This window comes from Symphalangus syndactylus, chromosome 8 (assembly GCF_028878055.3).
Source record: "Symphalangus syndactylus isolate Jambi chromosome 8, NHGRI_mSymSyn1-v2.1_pri, whole genome shotgun sequence".
Lineage (NCBI taxonomy): Eukaryota > Metazoa > Chordata > Mammalia > Primates > Hylobatidae > Symphalangus > Symphalangus syndactylus.
The window spans coordinates 92,699,530-92,725,334 of NC_072430.2; the positions used below are offsets into that span (position 1 = coordinate 92,699,530).

At 32.4% G+C, this 25,805-nt stretch overlaps 1 protein-coding gene across 12 annotated transcripts in view; it reads left to right on the forward strand.

Annotated features, from left to right (window-relative positions):
- GULP1 (GULP PTB domain containing engulfment adaptor 1) overlaps nucleotides 1-25,466 on the forward strand; it is a 1,103,064-nt gene extending 1,077,598 nt beyond the window's left edge. For 4 of the 12 annotated variants that reach the window (XM_063645626.1, XM_055289964.2, XM_055289965.2 and 1 more), the window contains 6 exons: nucleotides 23-115; nucleotides 11,941-12,165; nucleotides 13,878-14,016; nucleotides 17,372-17,466; nucleotides 19,261-19,271; nucleotides 23,492-25,466. In XM_063645626.1, coding sequence (XP_063501696.1) covers nucleotides 23-115; nucleotides 11,941-12,165; nucleotides 13,878-14,016; nucleotides 17,372-17,466; nucleotides 19,261-19,271; nucleotides 23,492-23,513 — 585 coding nt within the window. In that variant the 3' untranslated portion in view covers nucleotides 23,514-25,466. Of the gene's footprint in view, nucleotides 1-22; nucleotides 116-11,940; nucleotides 12,166-13,877; nucleotides 14,017-17,371; nucleotides 17,593-19,260; nucleotides 19,272-23,491 lie in introns of those variants that run through there. The other 8 variants (XM_055289968.2, XM_055289970.2, XM_055289972.2 and 5 more) reach the window with 6 other exon arrangements.
- The last annotated feature ends 339 nt before the right edge of the window (nucleotides 25,467-25,805 follow it).

Here is a 25,805-nt window from a genome sequence, read left to right on the forward strand (position 1 = left end):
TCAATAATGATTTTCTTTTTAGATCCAAGACTTAGAAACAGAAAATATGGAACTTAAAAATAAAGTACAAGATTTGGAAAACCAACTGAGAATAACTCAAGTATCAACACCTCCAGTGAGTATATTGAATATGTGTATGTTTTCCTTAGAAACAAGATTTTGTGGTGATAAAACATCTGTGTATCACTATTTCTGCAATATTTCATATAATACTTTGGGATCAGTAATTTCAAAGTAAACATGGATAGAGATGAAGGCTGCTAAGCAGTTTAATTTAAAACTTAAAATTACCTAGTTAGTTCAAATCAGAGTTGTTTTCTATGTTGCTGTTTTCCTCTGGGTTTTCTAACATAATTCAACCCTCAAGTTAGTCTTAAGTTTTATTACATAATATAATTTTTCTCTTTGTGGCATATTCTTCTTTCATTTCTATTAATTACTATTTGCTGGGTTAGATTTAATGACCTATGCCAGTCTCCCCTTGAAGTGCTCAACTTCATTGTAGGAATTCAACTGTGAGCAAGACTGAACCTGGTTTCTTATATTACATGGTAAGGGTTCCCGCTGGGAGTGAGGAAATTGTATTTCAAACATTAAAATGAGTGGTATTCTCTGCAGACAAAACTCAAATCTTTGTAGTTAAAATATTTATGTCTGACTTGTCACAGTTTTGAAATCCTTTTCCCAATACCATGTATGATATCATTATTACGTGATTTTGGCAAAGGGAATTTATTGGAGGGAGGTGGAATTTAAAACAATATTTTTTCTAGGCAAAATATATTCAGGAAAAGATATTTTTCATTTTGAATCATCTGTACTACTGATATTCTTTATTAAAGTGTATTTATTATTCTTCATTTAAAAATATTTAATATCTAGGCCAAGCACAGTGGCTTATATCTGTAATCCCAACATTTTGGGAGGCCAAGGCAGGCAGATCATTTGAGCCCAGGGGTTCAAGACCAGTCTGGCAACATGGTGAAACCTTGTCTCTACAAAAAATACAAAAAATTATCCAGGCATATTGGCACACACCTGTAGTCTCAGCCACTGGGGAGGCTGAGGTAAGAGGATGGCATGAGCCCAGAGATCATGGCTGCAGTGATCCATGATAGCACCACTCCACTCCAGCCTGGGTGACAGAGAAAGACCCCGTTTCAAAAAAAATTAATATCTAACTTATAACATAAACATGAACTGAAAAAAGAAATTTGTTGCAAAAATTTTTTATGCTTCAATACGTAGGATAAACTCACTGAAAATGTTCATTTCTTAATATCTAATACTAGAATCATTCACAAGCTCATCACTATGAAAAAAGATGTTTCTATAGAAGTTTCATTTAGGGTTTCAAACTTGGCACACTCTGGAAATGGGTCAAAAAATGATTTTTCCTGTAAACTCACATTTTTCCACCTCCCATTTGAAAGAGTGAGTATTTCCATTGCTTGCAGATTGTTTGTGCCAGTAGGGCTCCTATGGCCTTGATGAGAGAGGTTGGGACTGAGGTACCAATGTATCTATGCTAGAGCATCGTCTTCAGGTTCTGGTTTTATTCTGATATTCCTTCTTATTTTTTCTTGTCACTGTTTGCTGCTCACCAGGATTATGACTTTTTTCTTGCCTCTCTTGCTGCTAGGGACAGAACATCAGTTCAAACTCATTATTCAACCTTCCATCCCAAGATGGAACACACATCCTCTTGTTGAAATTCATATTATAAGCCATGTTGTGAAATATACTAGGAGAATAAGAATAAATGTACTTCATTTATATGAAGAGGAAGTAACTTTTTCAAGGAGTTTTGGTAACATAGTTGTTTCTGGAATTCATCACATATGAAGAGTAGCTTTGCTTTCATTTTTGTGTTGACAAAGGAGTAAAATAAGCTCCATCACCTTTTTGGATGCAAACCCAAACCTGGTCATTGTGTAACCTCTTTATCTGAGGAAGAACATTTGAGAGGAGCAAAGAGGTTTCAAACATATTAATAAAACTGCATCCTACCTTTTTTATCTTCCCAAAGCAGACACTGCTCTGAGAAGAAGGTGGGTCAGGATTATTAATGTGCATTGGTGATCTCATAGGGTTACTGAGTCAGCTTCAGAAATGACAAAGGACAGGAGGAATGACAAGATGACCCTTGCTTCAGTGTCTTTGACCATTTGGCTGAAATAGCTATTTCAAGTGAAAAGCATGCAAGTTGGTATATAAATGAAACATAGCCTATTCATAAGTATAATTCATTTATTTAGCAATTATTATTAGTAGAGCCAGTTATATATTGTAAAGAGTAAAAATATTGAAATAGCTATGTTTTAAAATGAATTAGCACTCCTGAGGTTACATCATTTAATAATTATTTTAGGCACTGTGTTCATCTCAGCCTGGATTTATCTAAATAAAATGCTTCAAAAACTACAACTAAGAAGTTGAATTTAAAAAGAAATCACTTTGTTAAATCACAGTCTTACCCTTAGTTCATATATGTAGAAAATTTATTGTATCCTTGATCATTATGGAAATGACAAATTATAACTTTGCAATGTACTTATAGTCTTTTGTCATGTAATGTCGTTGTCTACACTTTTTCTTTAACTTTAAAAATTATTTGTCACATGGCTTTTTAGCTCTTAAAATCTTATCATATGATTTTTTAAATTGTTGATATGCTGGAAGATGTACATCTTCATTAGGATAGAATCTGGAGGATATTATACTAAGTGAAATAAGCCATGCATAGAAAGACAAATATCACATGATGTCACTCATATGTGGAATCTAAAAAAGTCAAACTAATAGAAGCAGAGAGTAGAATAGTGGTTGCTGGGGGCTGGGGCAGAGTTGTGGAGAAAGGGTCTAGAAGATGATCAAAGGATGCAACATTTTAATTAGGAGAAATAAGTTCAAGTAATCTCTTGTACAACATGGTGATTATAGTTAATAACAAGGTATTATACACTTGAAAATTGCCAAGAGTAGTTTTAATTGTTCTCACAACAAATATGTGAAAATAGAATTTATTTGATTTTTAAAAGAAAGTGAACTCGAGCATTTTAAAATTGCTAAAATTTAAATGTAAAATTAAATGCTAAAATTTAAAATGTAAATTAATGAGCTATCTAACCATTCAAATGGTTTAAAAAACATTGTTACAACATTTGCTGATGTGTTTCCTATTAAAAAACATTTTTGCCTTTTATTTCAAATTTTAGTAATGTAGCTATGAAATAAACTCATAGAACACTAAGTACAGCTTATTTATTTCACATCTATTCAAATGAGCTCCCAAATTCCTGATATTAAAATAAAATATAATTAGTTACCTGCAATTATTTTAGAAGATTTATTAATGATTCAGATTATTGAATTTGAAAAACAGACAATGCAAATTGCAAATAATAAATGTAAATTTAAAATATCTTATTTAATAGCTTACCATGTGTCTGCAATAAAGCAAATTTCTGTTAAGTTAGAAATGTTTTACATCTGTTCTTTCTTACGAATTGAACATCAGTTTTACAGGACACACAGCAGGAACACAAAGTACCTCACAGAGTGCCCCCATGGCTAGCAAAGTAAATGTTTAATGAGTTTATAACCCTGGAAGTAAGACTCTGTGGGTTTTATGTGTTTGTTTTGAGCTCAGAGGACTGAGGATTAAAGTGCTCCAAAATGAATAAGTTCTCATCAGTTTGTTCAAAGGATTAGAGGCAGTGATCTATACATTCATTGAGAAGCATTGAAGTAAATTATGAATCCCATCATGCATATTGAATTACAACATAGGTGGGTATGGTGTGTGCAATTAATTTAGCATCTGATGAGTTCTTAGTGGTGGGAGGAGCCCCTAACACAGAAAACTCTTCACAACTGACCAGCCCAAGACAGGTCTTGATCTCATTGGAAGCCAAATTTTTCAAGTCACAGAAAGGTGACACTTTTGTCAAAAACTCTAATTCAGTATAGTTCTTTATAAATGATTTAATGCTGTAATTTGGTTCATAAAAATATAAGCACAATAATGTTCTGAAATATCTGGATATGCTGGTCTAACACAATATAGTTCACACTAAGCAATTGCTAGTCAAATAAAAGACATCTTTAATCTTAGCTTTAGTATAGTCTCTTCGGGGAAAGGGAAAGAAAAAAGTAGGAATGGAATTTTGTGAGTTGTGGAATTAAAAGTAAAGTGAAAATAAAAATAATGTAAATCACTATTATAGATATTATTTTCTTATCAGTTTGTGATGAAGTAGAAGATGAAGCCAGATATGGCAAGCAACAGAAACATTCTTGATAAAATTTGATTAGACTGTACATGGTGGCTCACGCCTGTAGTCACAGCACTTTGGGAGGCAGAGGTGGGCTGATAGCTTGAGTCCAGGAGTTGGAGACCAGCCTAGGCAACATGGCAAAACCCCGTTTCTACCAAAAAATACAAAAATCAGCTGGGCATGGTGGTGCATGCCTGTAGTCTCAGCTACTTGGGAGGTTGAGGTGGAAAGATTGCTTGAGCTGGGGAGGTAGAGGCTATGGTAAGCCTGGGAGGTCAAGGTTGCAATGAACCATGATCATGCCACTATATTCCAGCCTGGGTCACAGAGTAAGACCCTGTCTCAAAAACAAACAAACAAACAACAGCAACAAAACTTGACTAGATAACTAAAAAATGACAAGCCATCTTCTCTAACAGGAGGTCCAAAGTTAAAGTTGAATTTCTGTAATACAAGACAATGATTCAAATGTACCAAATCTTCTAATAATATATTACAGTCTTATGGATGTTGATATCCTTATTCTATGTTAAATCATAAATTTAAAATGTGAAGCCCAATGCAGTAGAATGATCTACATGGACACCTTTGTACTTTAAAGAGTCTCTGTTTAGGTGAGAACATAGATGCATCTTTCTACTTTCCTCAGAGACACCCTAAGGGAAGGTTGTTATTTCTTAGAAAGTTTGTCAATCACTTATATGTTATATACATGAACATGAATTGGTCATACTGATGGATTTTGAATTGCAAACTACATAATTTTAGGTTGAAGCCTTGAATAAAAATATTCAAGACTTCTAAAAAGTTCCCTCAAGGTTTTATGGTGTACATTTTAGTTTTGGTTTTGGTCTTCCTAGTCCCACTGCTTCATCACTGGGATTTTGAAATTGTTCTTAGTAGTAGACCATATGTTACAATGCATATCACTTTGATTTTCATTTTGTCTCACTCGTCAATTGTATACATTTGATATAGTTGTGATCTGCAATGGAATATTATAAAATGTGTACTGAAGATCTAATATTTCCATACATCTGGGCTCTTTGGTTTTTACAGTTTATGTATTTCAGGTGTTAAAGGGCTTACATCCCATGGGGGAAAGAAAGAGAGGTTGGTAATAAACACGTAAATATTTCAATAAATACATGTAAAAATGTAGATCTTATATATGCTATGAATAAAACAAAATAGAGCAGAATAGAAGAGAATGATTGAGAATTTTGTTTAGAGAAAGTGACCAGGGAAGCAAGCCCCTTCTAAGGAGGTAGCACTTGATGCAATCTGAATGATAAAACGTTAGCAAATGCAACAGGCTGAAAACAATAACAAGAACTTTGCAGCTGCAGTGTGGTGACTGAAAGCCAAAACAATTGGAGAGGACATTGAAGAGAAACTCAGAGTCTAGATTTGATAGGTCTTCATAGGCAATGGCAAAGGATTGGCTTTTTTTTTTTTTTTAATGCAATGATATGTCACTTGAAGGTTTTAAACAGGATTTGTGGATCATCTGGCTGCTATATGCAGCATGGACTCTAAAGAGGCCAAAGTGATGTCCCAGAAAGAGACATTTCAGTAGTCTAGGAGAAGGGTAAATTGGACTATAATTCTACCTGTGGAGGGTATGAGCAGAGCTTGATTTTTGACACATTTTGAAAGTAGAGCTTGCAAAATTTGTTAATGGATTGGTTGGGGGCAGTACACGCACACACACACAAAAGGAGCAGGAATGTCCCTTCAGGTTTTCTCCTTAACATATGGGAAGTGATGCCATTTTCTGAAATAGACATGACTTAGGAGGAGTGAGGGGTTAAAGAATCAATATTTCACTTTTGCCTACGTTATTTCTGCCAATTAAACAGCCAATTGCAGATGCTTATTCTATGGCTGAATATACAAATCTGGAATTCATAGAGAAGGTCTGATCTCATGATATGTGCTTGAGTGAAAAAAAAGCTTGTCCTTTTTTATTGTCATTGTTTATTGTTTAGTTAATATGCCCAATATAAATTTGGTCACTGTGAATTTATGTAATTGAGTTCTAGCCAAAGAAAATAATATGAGACTACTTTTTTGTTCAGTATTAAAATTAAGACATCCCTAACAATAAAAAGTGTATCTTTAATATTTGCTTCCAACCCTTTTCACTTAAAACCAATTCACCAATTCTTCATATGCATGATAAATGGAGACCACTCCTATTTCTCACTTTCTCATATAAAAATTGTATGAATATATAACACTTCATGTATATAAAATATTTTCTTACTTGTTTTTAAACAGAATACTTTCATATCTTCTAAATACCACACGATTGGGTCAATCACTGGTTCATTTTCTATCAAATGAAATAGCCTTCAATAGTACCTATATTACATACCTCTGTATCACACTGAAATTGTGGAAATCTTTTCAGTGGTTTTAGAAATTGGATCCTTATTTTATACAGTCACTTAGATACACTGAGAAATTTCCGTTACTTGACTGTGCTGTTTGCTTTTTGCTGTGTTCCAGTGGTTTGGCAATAGATTAGAGGTTGGGTTTTCCACCATTTGGTACTAATTATCTGGGAACAATCTGATTTCCATTTATTACATTCATATGGCAATGCTGCCTGTACTTATATTAGAAAAAGAGTTTATTCTGCCCTCATGGCCTCATAGCCTCATGAATGCCTGCAGAAGATTGTTTCATTGTAAGATGTGGGCATAAAAAGTTAAATCAAAATGTTCCTCTTGATTCTTGTATCTGGGTACTTTCATTTTACTCTTCTGACTATAGAAGGTTTTAACCAAACCAGACTATTGCCAGGAAGTTAAGTGAGTAAAATTGTAGTCCTAGGGAATACTGGATTCTATTGCTGAGTAAAACAAATGTCTTCCTTTCAATTAAACCCAGTGTTAGATAAAATTATTTCTTTACATAATCAACTGTGTGGCCACTGATTAGACTTGATAGGACAATTATAACCTAAAATGTATATTTCATTGTGGATAAACAATGTATCTATTTATTTTCCTCTAGTGTTTTCTCTGCTACTATTGAAGTGAGAATGGGCAAGAGCAGATTGTGAAAGGTCTTAATTACACAACAAGCTGAATGTGAATCTTTAAACAAAGGCATAAATTTTAAACATGAATTGGTTCAAGAATATTTGATGCCCATAAAAAATGATTACCATTCCACAACTTCACTTTCATAGTTGTTAGTTACACAAGATAATTCTAAAAGCGTAAACCCTGTCTAACGGGAAGTAAAATATGTTCCCATTCCAATTCTGATCATAAGTACCTGGTCAAGTCATTTAGCCTCTCCTTCTTTCAGTTTTCTACTTTGTGGTACAATTATATCCATTTAACTTGAAAGATTCTTGTGAAAACTGTAAGATAGTAGGTCTTACAACTAAGAGATCAATATAAACCAACTGTAGACCTAGAAATCTGAAAAAAACACAGATCTTGTGCTGTAAGTTCTAAATTAGAGAAGTCATTATTTTGAACTTTGTTTAAAAAGTGATATTGAAGATACATTATAACAATGAACTTTAAAAGTATGAATCAGCATGATAATCTAGAAAGATCTGCTAGAATATTTTATGCTACCATTTTCTTTCTCCATCTTTAATGTTATTTATAATTTTCCAGGTTTTTTAACTAGAAAAAAAATATGTAAATGTAAGGGAATTTATTTCTTATTTCTTAATTTAATTATAAATAGAATTTTGAACCCTGCCATTTTAGTAATTGTGATAAATTATATTTTAATCTTGACATTTTTGTTTTATGTTTAAAAAGTCTTTTGATATTTGTATTGCCAGTGCAATTAACAGCAAAACATAAAATTTCAGTATAATCCTAATATTTCTGTAGCTATTTTGACAGAATTGCTTAATCTTAAAAGCAGTGTTTTTGTTATTATTGTTTAAATGTATTTAATATTTATGGATAGAATTCAAACACTTTTATGATATTTCTTTTTGTTGTCACATTTATATAAAACTCAAGGTTGAAATATTCACCATTGCCTAAATGCACCAAGACACTACTTACTGAAACAAAGAGCTACAAAGGGGAGGGAGAGCATTAGGACAAATACCTAATGCATGCAGGGCTTAAAACCTAGATGACAGGTTGATAGGTGCAGCAAACCACCATGGCACATATATACCTAGGTAACAGACCTTCATGTTCTGCTCATGTATCGCAGAACTTAAAGTAAAATAAAGAAGAAGAAGAAGAAGAAAAAGAGCTACAAAAGTGTAGCAACAACAAATATCAAACATGGACACTCATTATTAACATATCTGAATAACCTAACAACTTCTGTATAATTACCATATAATGTTTGAGCACAGAATTCCCCTAAGTATAATAATTCAGATTCTGTACATGTTCCTAAAGACCAAGAAACCTGGAACTATGAACATAAAGGAGTTGCTTGAACAGTGGTACCATGTACTTCTGTAGGACAATCCAAAAAATTTGGTTCCTAACCATCTGTCAGAACACTGACAGAAAGACCAAAATAAAATTCCTCAAACTGATTTTCTTCTCAACAATGTATTTAATTACTTTAACACATAAACATCCTTAACCAGGATAGCAGCCAAAAAAAGATGGTTCCAGAACCTTGAAACCTAAGTGCAAAATTGTCACTGTTTGCCATTTAGGTGCTACATCTGCACGTTCATATCCTTATTGAATAGGCCTAACCATTTAGTACAGAATCGAGCACCAAATTTACCCATATATTTAAATGTATTGGACTTACATTTCATTTTTATAGGGAATTAGATATAACATCTGATTCCTTGACTTGAATTGCTTCTAGGTTAGGAATCAAAAACTCAAACTTTAATATAGCCCAGATTATGACATTCAAGTGTGAAATGGGCATATGGTAGGAGTGATAAATTTGAAAGCACAGGCTACCTTCAAAGACACAGCAGATATTCAATACCAGTCAACTATTTTCATGCAAGTGTGTAGGCCCACTTTCTAGATTTTTTAACTTCTGGAGAAAAGTTCTGGATTTTAATATGTAATCTATTTTTATATATTAATTTATTTTTAATTTAAAAATTTTTATTGATACATATTAGTTGTACATGTTTGTGGGTAGAGATGATATTTTGATACCTGCACACAGTGTGTAATGATCGAGTGAGGGTAATTGCAATATCCATCACCTCAAACATTTATCTTTTCTTTGTGTTGGGAACAGCTAATTCTATACTTTAAAAGACCCATGTGATCTAAACAAAAACTGCCAAATTACTGATGACCCAAATAAGACCTGTGAGGAATAGTTCTGGAGTATTAAACTCTAGATACCAAAACAGTTGACATTATTAAATATCCCTGATTTACCATTTTGAAATTGAAAAAACCTCTTAATTGTAGTATATAAATACTTGATTATTTTTATATTATATACATTCTCCATTTCTGTAAGTTTCCCTCCCCAGAGGAAGTAGTACTATGAGAATACTGCAAACACCGTGATAAAAATAACAAAGCACTTTCAAGTAAGGTTAGTTTGACCTTCAGTTGGTTTTCAGGTACTTAGTAAAGAATTTTGGCCAATGTATATCCTAAAAAATATAGAGTATTACCATGTATATTTTAAACTAGATAATATCAAGGACAACTTCCACTTAATATCTTATCTTTACTCAGTACAGACAGCCTTATCAATTAACAGTTTAAGTAAAAAGATGCTCTAGTATAAATTAGACAATACATATCATTTACACTAATGTGTTACATAGAGTATTTGGGAACAAAAACCAAAAATTTTCTCACAAAGAGCTTACAATTGTAATCTGTAATTAAAAGGTGGCCACCAAGGACAGAATTATACAGTAAATTATATTGAACAAAAATAGATTTTAAAAATTGTGTACATACACATCTCTACATAAATAGATGGAGGTGTATTACAATGGAGATCAACAGAGAAATAAAAAATTATATATTTATATATGCATGTTAATAGATTGATTAATTATATGACTCAGACTAGCAGAGATTCTGCTTCCACACTGAACCCTTCCCTCAACTTAATCTCTCACTTTACATGGCTTCCTTTTTCTCTCTGCTTGCAGAAATATGTGAAGGGGTGCCTCCTAGTTTAAGGACATACCTCAGACTTGTTGGTCCTTAAAATTCTAATTTTAGTTACTATCTTTTACAATAAAGTTCATCAAAAATCAGATTATTTTTGGCTGCCTGAATTTTTGTTAGTGGTGAAAGATCTCTGACATGTGATTTGCAGCTGAGGAATGTGGCTCCCGGCCAGAATCTTATGTGCGATCTTTCTGGCCCGAGCGTAGGCAGTTACAAAGGCTTTGCCTGGCACACCTCATCACATTGTATTTGGTGGGAGAAAGGTGCCCTCATCACATTGTATTTGGTGCACAGTTTGGAGGAATTGAATCTAGTACTCAGGCGCCCTGGCCAGCCATGCTCTTGTGTATATCTGCATTTATAGCCCAGGCAAGTCCACTCAGAGGCCTCCTTTTACGGGGCCTTAGGTGCCTCTCCTGAGACCACCTTATTCGAGGGACTTGGAGACCACTTTTCTCCACTATGACTCAGTATTCAGTACTTTTCTACTGCTAGCCCTTCCCTTCTCCCTCCCACTGTCTCTTGTCAGAAAAAAACCCTCAGGAACCTTTTGTTCAGAAGTCCCTAAGTAATGAGACAAAGCCTCACTTCTACAGTGATACTTCTGACCCTTGCTCAGTGCCATTCCTTGGGGAAAATGGAGCATTGATAGAGCAGGTACCTTCTCTCTGGCCTCTTGCTTATACTATAGCAGTAAATGAATAAAGACTTAATTATTACTTCCATTTTGGCTGCTGTTTAATTGGCCACTGTGACATCTGGCAGCTCAGCTCTCTCCAGCTCAGCTCTTAACAGTAGCTTTCCATGCTGTAATGGAAATAGCCCCTAAAAGTCATGCACATACTGATGTTCAGACCTAGTACATTGCTTGCTTGTTATTTATTATCTCTCTGATTTATTTGGAGCTCCTCATGACTATAGAAAGGGCATGAAGACTAGAGTCAGACTGTTTTGAATTTTGAATCTGCTTTCTACCTCATATAAGAATAAGTCACAAAGAATCTGTGGACCTTAATTCCCATGTATTTATTGTAATAAGGACATAATATTACTACTACTGATACTTCAAATAATGTTTTGAGGATTAAATATAAAATGTATGTCGCAAGCCCTTTTAAAAATTCTACACAACCATAATTTTATGTACAGGAGTTTACTCCTAGTTCTGTGACTGTTCTCTCATTACTATCTTTCCTTTTCCCATTTCATTACAGAAGCCCTCTCCAAAATAAATCTTCAGACTTTCTTAATTTTTCTCTCCATTACCTTCCTCTTAGGTCCTGATGAATGCAATATTCTGTTTAAAGTATCTAAAAATGTAATATAAAGATCAAATTAAGCAATCTAGAATCTTAGGACTATCACATAGGAAAATCAACTCTAACTCTATGTTTTAATTTTAGAAAAGTTACTGTGAAATGATCTTGTCGTCTTAACAAAACACCATTTTACAAATAAATTTCAAGTATACTTTCTCCTTTCTTCCATGCCTTTCCTCTTAGGATATTTCTTTTTCTGTCATTCCTTTACAGCTGCTGCACAATATGTCTGATCATGAACAACATGTGTTTCAGAGATGCTCATCCTCTTTCTGGCGTAGTAGTGGTGATTCATCTCCCTGTCTCAATATTTCTTCCATCTCTGTCACTCCTGTCAACTCGCCTGATTCCAGACTATCACTGGGACTGTTAATACCACCACCTTCTAAATGTGGCTTTCCCAAGCCAGTCAGTGAGAGCAGCATCCCAAGACCTCATGTAATTTGCTAAGCAGATAATTCTTTTTTATTATCCCACTTATTTTGTTTAAATTCTGCCAAAATGTGCTATTTATGAAGTTATCAAAAATTTAGATGTATCTTTAATCAATGTGATGTGATCTGGAGCCTTTGTGTGCCATTTTTGTTTTCTTTGATTACCTGATACCAGAAAGTTTCAAGTAGAGGGTGGTGATAGTGTAGAAATTTACAAAAATATAAAGTAATACAGATACTTCAAAGGATCTATCAGATATTGCAATTGGGAAATTAGATCATTGGTAAAAGCAATTTCAGTAGAGTTCAGTGCAAAAAGAACAAATCTAGATTGATAAGAGTTAAAGATAGAATGAAGTAAATCTTAGGACAGAAAGTGTAGTATCTCTTTCAAGGAGCTTAGCCTTGAAGGGAAAAGAAAAACAGAATAGAGGATGGAAGATTAAAGAGGGACAGAGTAAATACATTTTTGGTTGATTTGTTTTGCTTTTAATGACAGCCAAGATTTTAGAATTTTTGTGTCGTGAGAAAGAGTAGAGATATAGAAGTGAGAGGGGTTACAGGAATGGGATAATTAGGGGAATAGTATTGCTGAGTAACAGGAAAGGGGTGAGGGGATACAATAAACAAATTGTTAAAGAAAGGGGGATGAGAGCAATTTTCCTCCATGAAAAATAACGTACTAACAATTATTTTAGCTGAATAGCAAACCTATCACTCTCTACACACAATAAGCCTGATTTTTTCATCACCTGCACTATCTGTGAATCAGAAAATTAAACGTATTCTGAGAATTCTAATTTTAATATGAACCACCCGAAGCAATCTCTGTCCAAGTTCTCACAGGAAAAGCAAATTTTTTGTCACTATTCCCCCAAAATGGAAATTATCTTTATCCCTGATCAAATCAGATAGTTTTCAAAGGAGATTATACATATATACATATTGTTCCCTGTTTTACAAAGTGATGAATGTCTAATTTTGATATTACTTCTTGGCTACATTTTCATGAGATTTTCATTTATCTTTCCCTGTATGTGTTCAGTCCTGGCCCAGACTGTATCAGAAAACTCGATGATTTGGGCAGTACATTGACGATTATTAATTTAGTTTATAAGATTGCTATTTATTACAGAAAACTTGATGAAATCTTTCAGGAATAAAATGTACTGCAATGAATATCAGTTGGTTCCCATTGTTGATATAAATACAAACTAAAATATACTCTACTTTTGAGAATGCAAAAAAAATCAATTGCATTTGAATGTTTATATTTAAGAAGGCAGGTCACTTATGTCTAATTATTCCAGTTTAAAATGTAATCTTATGCAGCATATCTTACTGAAATCGTATTTTTATGTGAATAGTTTCTAATATATCTAATTCTCTGTTACAAGTAGCAGTCATTTCTATATATCCCAAAAATTCACTGTATCTTTTATATTCATCTGGAATAACATTGTCACCATTTTTGCCATCATCTTTGAGAGCATTTTTGCAGAAATTTTCTATTGCTTTCTTCTAAATGAGCATTAATCATAATTAGTGGAACCATATGAAATTGCAAATACTTAACTATTTTTGGTCTACAATATGGCAAATTCTTATGATGCAACTGAATTTGTTGTTTACATATATTTTATATGCATATGAAATATTTAGCATTACAATGTGTCTATATGAAATACTACCCTAATTCATGTATTTTCATTACAGGCAGGCAGTATGACACCTAAGTCGCCCTCCACTGACATCTTTGATATGATTCCATTTTCTCCAATATCCCACCAGTCTTCGATGCCTACTCGCAATGGCACACAGCCACCTCCAGTACCTAGTAGATCTACTGAGATTAGTAAGCTTTCTCAACAAATCAAAGTTTCTTGTTATAGTTGCATACATTTTAAATATATAATTAAGACTTTGTGGGAAATTACATATCTTAACAACCTTACTTACAATTTTAATTATTAAAGTATTATTTTTATATTTGTATAAATTTCCATTAATTCTATTTTACTTTATAATTCAGACTACACTATTAATGACATCTCTGCTTGCAACTTTTACCCATTGTGTGAACAATTATGTTTTGGTGTATTACTTCATATTTAATTATATATCACTGTTTTGGGTTATATTTTTAATGTTTTACTTTAATTTTTAAAAATAACTGGTGGTAATTATATTAATCATTTTTTACATGTTTAATAGAGCTGGTTAAAATATTTTTGTTATCATAGGGTTTATGGACTTTTTGAGATAAAAAATATATAAATTATATCATGATTTCTTAACCTTTTGTAAGGGTTCTTTCCTATCTAAAATGCTATAAATTCATTGCTTTTCTATTTTATCTTTTATATATCTGGAAGGAACATTAAAGTCTCTTTTTGATGAATTAGAAAACACCTATAAGCCTGTAAAATAAAAAGCAAGTTAGTTACTTGTAAAATACGATGAGGATACAGGCATTGGGTAAACGTTACCATTCCAAATTGGAGAAATTGGCAAAGCGAAGGAGCCACAGGCCCTTTGCATGTTTGAAACCCGGTGGGGCAGTCATTAAATCTTAAAGCTCCAAAATTATCTCATTTTACTCCATGTGTCACATCCAGGGCATGCTAATGCAAGGGATGGGACCCAAGGCCTTGGGCAGCTCCACTTCTGTGGCTCTGCAGGGTATAGCCCCCCCAGCTGTTTTCACAGGCTGGCATTGAGTGACAGGCACACAGTGCAAGCTGTTGGTGGATCTACCATTCGGGGGTCTGAAAGACAGTGGCCCTCTTCTCACAGCTCCACTAGACAATGCCCCAGTGGGGACTCTGTGTGGGGGCTTTAACCCTACATTTATCCTCTGCATTGCCCTAGTAGAGGTTCTCCATGAGGGCTCTGCTCCTGCCACAGACTTCTGCCTGAATATCCAGGCATTTCCATACATCCTCTGAAATCTAGGCAGAGGCTCCCAAAGCTCAACTTTTGTCTTCTGTGCACCTGCAGGCCCAACACCACATGGAAGCCACCAAGGCTTAGGGTTTTTACCCCATGAAGCGATGGCTTGAGCTGTATCTTGGCCCCTTTTAGCCACAGCTAGAGCTAGAGTGGCTGGGATGCAGAACATCAAGTCCTGAGGTTGCACAGAGCAGCAGGGCCCTGGGCCTGGCCCACAAAACCATTTTTTCCTCTTAGGCCTCTGGACCTTGATGGAAGGGGCTGCCGCAGATGTCTGACATGTGCTGGTGACATCTTCCCCATTGTCTTGGCTATTAACATTCAGCTCCTTTTTACTTACGCAAATTTCTGCAGCAGGCTTGAATTTCTCCTCAGAAAATGGGTTTTCTTTTTCTACCACATAGTCAGGCTGCATATTTTCCAAACTTTTATGCTCTGCTTCCCTTTTAAACATAAGTTTTAATTTCAAATTACCTCTTCATGAATGCAGATGACTGTATGCTTTTAGAAAAAGCCAGGTCACATCTGGAATGCTTTGCTGCTTAGAAATTTCTTCTGCCAGATATCCTAAATCATCTCTCTCAAGTTCAAAGTTCCACAGATCTCTAGGGCAGGGGTAAAACACTGCCAGTTTCTTTGCTGAAGTCTAACAAGAGTGCTCCAGTAACACCTTGATAGATTTTTCAATGTCTAAATATTCCTGAGTATCAAAGTTTGATAAATATAGACAGAGAAATAAAGATTATATAGACATAATCTATATAAGTGAGTCACTCCAAGTCACTACTTGTCATTTTGTTTACTAAATTTTTTTATTCCTTTTACAACGGGACATATTTGAAGCAGAACCTTTTGACCAAATCTTCCCTTTCATTAATTCATTTTTTAACAAACACCTGCTAGGTGAAAAGCATTATTCAGTATGCTTATGGTGTAGTGGAAACCAGGACATTTCTCCAAAGAAAGATCCTCTGAAATTTAAATTTTGATTGATTGCCTGAGCAACACTAAACTGAGGAAAATAAATAACAGCAATAGTAATACTCATCAGTTACATATAAGGTAACAATAAATTCCCATTTGATTAGCATAGCCCTGGCTTATATATTTTTACCCAGTGTAACTATTGGAAATGCTTCTTTTACTTTTAAAAGTATCTGTATTTGGATGATAAATTATATGTTCCCCTTATTTATACAATCCCTGCAAGCACAAGGAGCTTGTAAGAATTTCACATTTATTAACTTATTTAATACAAGAATCTGGAAAAAAACATGAAAACTGGAAAAGTAAGACTTCTTCACAATGAGAATCACAGAGTGATTTTAGAGGATATGGCAGAAATCAAGTAGCATAAATATTATTTCTTACATAGCGTTGAATTTAGAGAATGTAAAGTTCTCTGCAAAATGAAGGTATGAATATGTTATAAATACCCATTTTCATATATAATGTTTTTCCAATTAAGGATACATTTGAATTGATTCAGAGGAAAGAAATTTCTTAAGAAATTTTTATTTTAAAAATCCCATAATAGGCCATAATCTATCAATTGCAAACATCAATTTTAACTTTGATACTTCTTTAGTGATAAAAAAGTAGTGCATACTTTAGAACATATGTACAGAAAGCTTTTTTGACACTGTATGCCTGCTGCTTTTGAAAAAGAAACGTATTTCTGGGATAGGAGGCATTTTTAAAGAAACTATCTCATTGTGACTATCTAGAAAGGTGACATTTCATGCTACATGAGACAATGTGCTTTAAAATTTTCTCTGGATAAAAGGAGAGGTAAGAGTACATGAACTTTGAGTAGAGCTACTTACAAGTCTACTTAGTCCTACATATTGCTTTACTATTGTGTTGCAAGGCATCAATCAATGGAATTAGGGTAGTCTCAATGAGTAGTGCATTAATTTTAGCAAATTTAAATTGCTTCAATAAAATATAGGTGTTGTAACATACAATTATCAGCTCTTTGGTGAATTTGATATTAAGAAATCTTCACTAAAACACAGAAACCTCTCTAGATAATAATTCTTTATAACAAAACTTTTTAATATCATAAAATGGATCTTTTCTTCCTTGTTAATGTTTAACTGGTCTAAGCTCAGGAAAGCCAAACATACAGTGTAAGTGTGGATTAGTGGCTCATTTGATCATGTAAATATTCATTTATATAATCCTGCCTTTGAAATCTAACTCACTCCAGCTCACTTCTTGTTATTTCATTTACTAAATTATTTCCTTTGTTTTAGAACGGGACTTGTTTGGAGCAGAACCTTTTGACCCATTTAACTGTGGAGCAGCAGATTTCCCTCCAGATATTCAATCAAAATTAGATGAGATGCAGGTGACTATTTTGACAGACTGGCCCATAAATGATTTATTTCATTTTGATATGGGACAAAGAGAATGTTATGTACCAAAACTATGGTTTCCTTCAATTATTTTCACTATAAAAACTCGCTTAAAATAATTACTTTAAAATAATAATGTACAGTTAGTCCTAAAAATACTCCTACATATGCTAAGGATAAGGTTTTTGGTTTTTTAAATGATTCAATTTACAATGGCAATAAGATGGTTCATTTTTTTAATACAAAATGACATGGATTCTAATGGTTCATTGTTTTGAAATCTAGAGTTAAAAAGTCATTGCATTAGATTTGTAAGATTTGATCTCAGTCTTAACAATTATGAATTTGAAAATTGTAAATGGGTAGATGAAGGAAAATCTTTGTAAGATTGAAATTATTCTCTCTGAAAAGAAGAATTGTAGCTATAGTTCATAACTTTTGGACTTTTATTTAAAAAGCAAACACCCAGTGACAACTTCTTTAGGAATGTCGTTCAGTTGGGTTTTCATTTCTCTCTCTTCCTTTTACTTTTTTGTTCTAAATTGGTCTGAAGTTTATAGAAATTGGTTTTAAACACTTTGCACTATGGGCCATGATTTAAAAATAGTCTTATAAACCCTAGAATAAAGTCTTCTCTTTATATTTGCCCTTTACATTTTGGTGAAGTTATTATATCCTATTTTTCATCAAAAAGTTTATATATGGTAGAATCCAGACAGACACCAATTATATGAAGCTGATTGAGAAGAGACAATGAAGACACTAAAGTAAGGAGAAGGAGGTATTTTTGTTTATTAGTCTTGGGTTAATACATTAATTCTCTATGCCTCACTTCCTAAAAAAAACAATTATGGGTGAACACTGATCTATCACTGATAATTGCAATCCTTCTTAGAAAGTTAATTTAAATGCCCTTTTACTCATTTTTGACTGCAGCCATGTAGCTATCTTATTTTCTAGATAGTACATGAATTCATTATTGTTCTAGATGTAATAACATGCCTGAATTTAAAAGTTGAATTACTTAACATATGCCTTCAAGTTTTCAAAGAATCTCTTAAAACAGTGTTTCTCAAGTTGAATGATTCTTAATCCCCTTTTACATAAAAATTGTTTTAGATCCTCAGTATTAACTTACAATTTTTAAATATTGACAAAAATGTTATAAACAACTTGTCGTTATAGTTTTTATAAAATTGTGAATTCAATAAATTATAAATTAAATGAAAGCCAAATTGCAACACCATTACAGGATGGATGATCTTATTTGGTTAAAGCTAAACCACCTTATCAAATTTATATTGATTGCAACATGTATCCTATTTGATGGCACAGATTTCCTAGTTCTTTTCTATATTTCAAATACTATGAAACTTTGAAATGGTGCATGATAATTTAGCAAGAATGCTGTATTTCATATGAAATCAATTCATTTCCTTTTACATTAGTTTTACCCATTGGACATGTACTATCTGGTACTAATGCTTTTGTAGTAACACAGAAATATTTATGTGGCAGTATTTATTCTCAAAGGTTGCACAGGTCATAGAGAGTACTTCTCTAAGAATTTTTTAGATTTTCCCAAAATTGGAAAAAGAAATTTATTGAGTTTTAAGGATAAGCCTCTATTTCCAGTTTTTATTGGAACCAAGTGTGAGACACAATGTATTAGGATGATTGAGTGATGTGACACTCAAATAATGTTAAACTGTGGTGTTTTTGCTTTTGCTGTTTCTAATATTTTCTTGATGTCTTTTTAAATTCTTTACTGCTTTCATGGTGGGTAGCGCCAGAGATGGTTGGTATATTATTTTTATAATAATTTTAAACAACTTACAAATTTTTAAAGCTGAAACCTTAAAATTTGCATGCTTTATTTAATAAAAATTCAAACAACAGCTTCATATGGGTATATCTGATAATTAGTTACATTTAAAGAGGTTTCCTAAACCACATTTTAAGATTATTTTTCAGTGACTTAGTCACTATTACATTGTTCACTTCATTGTTTCCTTTCTTTTCTTTTCTTTTTTCTTTTTCTTTTTTCTTTTCTTTTTTTTTTTTTGTTTTTTTTTTTTTTTTTTTTGAGGCAGAGTCTAACTCTATCGCCCTACCCAAGCTGGAGTGCAGTGGCATGATCTTGGCTCACTGCAACCTCCACTGCCCAGGCTCAAGCAATCCTCCCTCCTCAGCCTCCTGAGTAGCTGGGACTACAAGTGTGCACTACCACGCATGGCTAATTTTTGTATTTTTTGTTAAAAACAGGGTTTCATCATGTTACCCAGACTGGGCTTGAACTGCTGGGCTCAAGCGATCTACCCACTTAGACCTCCCAAAGTGCTTGGACCACAGGCTTGAGCCACCATACTTGGCCGTGATTGTTTCTTTTAGTCCAATATTTACTTGCAAGGTCACTTTAACAAAGTAAAATAATATTTTCTTCATCTAAAGTCTATGATGGTGTTTATTATTAATCTTGCTAGCCTAATGAATCTAATGCACACATTTAGCTACTATATCTTTGCATATCATATAAAAACAATATAGTACAATGAGTTGTGAATACCATATTCAGTTAATAAGCCTAATGAGACATTTAGTTTTCATCTTTCATTTACAGAGTATTGTGACTAAGCTATTTTTAAGAGAATTGAATTATTAAGTTTGAAATCACAGAAACATCTCAGGCATGTAAGCATTTATGCAGAAATGTTAAACCATAGTTCAATATAAGCAGTTAGAAAATTAAACATTTCTTTGAAATCAATAATGTAGCTATTTGATTTGACACAATTTAAACTGTCCAGTACATGTCACCAACAGGAAAATAAGTGGAATAGTATTGATAGCCCACACTGTAACATGTGAGCTATAATAATTTAATACATTAAAAAACAAGCATGGCAAGTTCATGAAGGATGAAAGAATCATGTACAAGTGGTGTTAAGTCAGCTGGCTAGTACTCTGGGAGAAGATCAATGTACTGCTGAAACTTACAGCAAATGCCGAGATAAATTTCAGAAGTAATCAACATTTTAAAATGTTTAAAATATTATTGAATATTCATCAGACTTTTGAATTGAAAAGAAAATTTTATAAGGAAAAGAAAAATATGGACATATAGTATCCAATTTTTTAAAATTTAGTCTAAAAATATATAAATACATTACATATACATAATTAAAGCAATTAGACAAATGGCTGGGAAACTAAAGAATCAACAGATAAATAAAAAAGCACTAGTTCACAAAAGAAGACCACAAGTGGCTTACACATATGTAGACATATTCTGTCTAATCAAAGTAAACATACAAATCAAATAAAGAACTGTAATGCCATTTTAATCTAGCAGATTATTTTTTAAACTAATAATCAATCAATACAAGTGAAAGTGTGATAAAACAAGCACTGTAAATTGTTGGTAGTCCAGAGTTAGTTCAGAGGTAACTATGGCCTAGCAGTCGCTTTAAAGGGTAACTTGTTATTAATAATTTTATTTGTTTGATATCAAAAGTTTAAAGCAATCTATTCTGATGAAAAAATAAGTATGAATGTGTTCAATCTCTACGAATAAAAATACCTAGTCAACATTATTCATAATTTTAAAATGCTGGGAAATAATCGTAAAAATTAACAGCATTTTATATAGTCATAATAAATTAGTTTTGTGGGAATTTAAAATAATCAAGGTCTGCAAAGATGAAAAGAGGAAGATAGAAAACTATATATATGTAATATATTACTTACATAAGTAAATTATATGGCATAAATATATATTCATATTATCATTAAAATCATTTTTAAAAATCTATAGATAGAAAAAAAGACATACCTCAAAATGTAGTGGTTTTTCTTTCCTTGATATGCATTTCTATTTCAAAATAAGAAAATTCATCAAAATATTTCATATAAAAAGCATATGGTGAATAATATTTTAATTATTTAATCATTCTTTTGTGTGACATTAGCTTATGATAATTCCCATCACTACATAAGTAAATAAAGTCTCATTTTTATTAAGAAGTTTGAAGCTCAACAGGTGTGGGAAATTTTATCTGAGGAAGAAAGAAAATCAAGAAACCTTATAATATGTAAGGATCCTTAAAAAGTCAATATGGAGATAGATATTATTGTAAGTCATATACTAACACTTTATTATTAAAATAGTGATTGACCTCTATTTTACTTTGACTGCTATTCTGCTTTTCCAATATTGATAACACATTGACAAAGAGTATTTTCAGGGTAATTGAAGTGATACTGGTTTACTAGCAGAATGAACTGATAAAATTTAAAAGTACCATATGGTATCAAACATTTCCACATGTAACTCTCTTTCTATCTGTCATTATCTATCAGTGTATCATCTATCTACCATTTATAATATACCAGAAGATGACATAATATACAGATCTTCAGATATCCAAATAAAATAATTTTAAAGAAAAGTTTACTTACAGTATTTTAGTTTAAAGTATTTATTTTTCTAAGTATTTGCTGGCTGTTTGAAAAATATAAATAAATATGGCAAAATGTATTTTGTGATAAGAATAGATTTTTAAAAAACAATGATAAGTAGTCTCATATTTACTCAACTAAATAAAGATTGTATTCCAAGTACTGGAAAGACATTTTGAAAAACTTTCACAATGATTACGTCACTGTAATTTCTATATAGTAGTAGTCTCTGTGCTGTAAACATAGAGAAGAATATTCTTTGAACATTAATAACGAAGTATGGCTTACAGCTTTGTAACTAACTTCCTCCTCTATATGATGATGTTTACATTGGATTTATAGAAAGATAAGAACATTTACATAATTATTCTAAATAAAAGTAATTTGGAGAGATGCAAAAAGATACACAATTAGCTAACATACAAGTAGATATAGTCAGTCCAATTAAATAAAACACCCAAAGCAGAGGCGAAAACCAATGGTTACCTTTAAGAGACATTTTGTTTTCTTTAGGAATACACTGCTATCTGCATATTATTTGACAATAATGTGTTGCGTGGCCACTCCAAATTACAAATTACCTTTCTGAAACATTTCAGTTCTGTTAGCAAGAAAAAAAAAAAAAGAGTATGTAGAGAGCACTACCACATTTGCTTCTACAAGAAGACCTACAATGTAATCTCCACTTTCATTGATCAGTGCAAGTCTGTGCCTTTCATCTTTGTGTAGGCCAATGTGTATAGATTTACAGGAAAGGGTAGGAATGGGGAGAGGTGGCAAGACTGGAGATGGCCCACAGTTCAATTATCTTATGCAATAAAAAAAAGAGAGAGAGATTGGAGTGGAGACGGACAGACTCCTTTGCCATTAACTTTTAATTCAAAATCTCGGTGGAAAAACACTTTCATAGCAATTGTGTTCTTACACTCAATAAATCAAAGACAACTTAACTTCTAAAATATGCAAGGAAGAGTAGGAGTCAAAGAAGCCAGTCCGCTACAAGCAACAGCAAGGCTAGTAGGGGAAATTTTCTCCGTGGCAAAGTAATCTGCAGTTGTATGTTCTACAGAGGATATGGCATTGCATTTAAAAGAAGTATTTTACCAGGGCTCTGGTCAGTGCTAACCAGGAAGAAAAGGTGAAAATCATCAGGCTATCTTGAACCTCTCGTCAATTTGAAGTCTAACTATCTTAATAATATTTAAATTAATAATAATTTTTAAAGCTAACAGATTTCATTTACAATAGAATGATGTAGTAACTAGCCTTTTCTGAAAAAGAAACCTTTATCTTAATTTTATGTATTTTCTTTTGTCTCTCATGCATGCTAACCTCGCATACATTTAAAACATTAAAGTGTTCATGGGTCTGAAAGAACTACCAGTGCTATACACCTATATAAAAATTCAGCAAGTCAACATTTGACATACAGTTATTTATTAGTTGATCAAAGCATGAATATTTCAACTTTAGTGCATAGTCTTTTTTATTCACTGATTTTATTTTATTTTATTTTGCTGTGAGCATTTCGGATATTAATTATTTTATTCTGTTTTACAGGAGGGGTTCAAAATGGGACTAACTCTTGAAGGCACAGTATTTTGTTTCGACCCATTAGACAGTAGGTGCTGACATCAAGAACAAGAAATCCTGATTCATGTTAAATGTGTTTATATACACATGTCATTTATTATTACTTTAAGATAGGTATTATTCATGTGCCAGTATGTTTTTGAATATTTTAATATTTTGAAAATTTTTTCAGTTTAATTTCCTCACCTTCACCATTGATCTGTAATTTTTATTTTAAAAACAACTTACTGTAAAGTAGATCATACTATGTTCCTTTCTGTTTCCACTGTAGATGAATTTGTAATTGAAAGACATATTATACAAATACCTGCCTTGTGTCTGAGTTCTATTTAGTTAGCATCTTGAAACTTGTATTCATTTTCCAGATGGCTAGTTTATTCGTGATTTCCCAAAAGCCATATCTTAAAGATAACTTTTTAAATTCTGAAGAGATATGCCAATGTCAAACTAAACATGTTCTGTTTTCAAACCAACAAACGTTACTATTCATTAGACAGATATCATTTTATGTATAAATACTGTTCACATCACTGGGAAAATGTAAACTTTAAACATAATGCCACAAGGTCACTAATTTCTAGCAGGTAAAATTATAAGGATATAAATTCCAATAATAAACCAAATGTATTTAGAGTATTAGTAAGTGCAAGGTGATGTTAGTTATAATCAGTTATACTCTAAATATTTAATTTGTTTTATAAAGATAGTGAAAAAATGAAAATTTGCTATTTATTAAAAAAACTTTAAATTTCATCCCAAATGAGATAATTTATATTACTATAACATCTAAGCATCATCTGATTTGATATTCCCTAAAAAACATTTGGAATGTATGCTATCTATAGATTCAGTGTCTATTACCCAGATTTACTTTACCAAATATATTTCTCCTCACTACATAAGGACTACTCTTCTCATATTTTCTTCTTTGATGAAGATATTTTTCACCAAAGTTTATTTTGTGATGCCCCCTTGGTTTTGATACTTTAAAATCTGTGGCACCCGTTCTATATGAATTATCAATATTATTTGGTAAATTCAATCTGTATTTGTTTTGTTAAAGTCAAAAATCTCATTTTTCAAATAAAAAAACCTAGTTACTGCTCAGTTTAGTCTTGAACATGAGCAATAAAATTCTCTTGCATTTCACTCTTGATGTGCTGATGAACCTAGACTTTTAAAAATATTTGTTTCCTGTACCTTTACCCATTATGTAACAGACTAATTTGTACTCAGTAAAAAAAAATTTATGGTCAACATTTCTAACTTGGTTCATCACATTATAAGATAAATAAATTAAATTAATGAAAATGTGACTTAGATTAGGGGTGGCCCTCAAAAATAGATTCATCGTTTACTTATGGGAGTTTTCTTCAAGTGTTAAAGATACATTTTCACTAGGAAAAGAAATCAAATATGCTTATGCAATATATATTTGTGTGTTTTTCCCTGATGCTATATGGTATATATGAGCCTTCTTGTTTAGTTTCTTCTATCTGCTAAGTTGTACCTTAATTAGAGGGCAATATATGTTTCATAAAGAAGAGTCTTTATAATTTTGTTTGTCAGATAGTATTTTGGAATTTGTATAATGAGGATGTTTAGAAGCCATGTAAGTGGCTTTTTTTAACAGATAGAATTTGTATTTTTATTGTACTTTAAAAAGATTTATGTAATAAGTATATATTTAGTGGCCATTTATTATCAATGGTAACACAATAGAGTACTAAGATGGTATTTGCACATTTAAGATATGTTACTTTACCAATTTTTAATGGTAATCAACTCTGCTACTGGCATGATGAAATAGTACATAACTGGTCATTAATTATGAACATTTATTTCTCCAGTGCGTTTTTATGAAGATCTGGTTGAAAATTGTATTTCTATGTAAACTCAATGATATGTTTGGTTTTCCTGAAAATAAATGATTTTAAATAAATTAAATTGCATAATTCATTTGTTAAATAATCTCCAATTAATATAGACACATTCTGAAGCTAATTATGTAACAGATTTTCTTGATCATAAATGGAGGTAAAAGAAAGGGAGAGAGTAAGAGGGAAAGGCAAAGAAGAAATAAAGGGCTTTACCTTTAACTTCATTTGTTGCAGCCCACACACATTTTAGCTTTATGAGCAAATATCATTCAGTTGTGAAAACAGTGGACTGATCCTGCTGGTGAGAGAGGTCATGATTTGCTTCCTTTTACCAGAAGCATCTGGTGCAAAAACTGTATTATGTAAATATCAATTTCATAACTGGAGGCTTTTTTTTAACT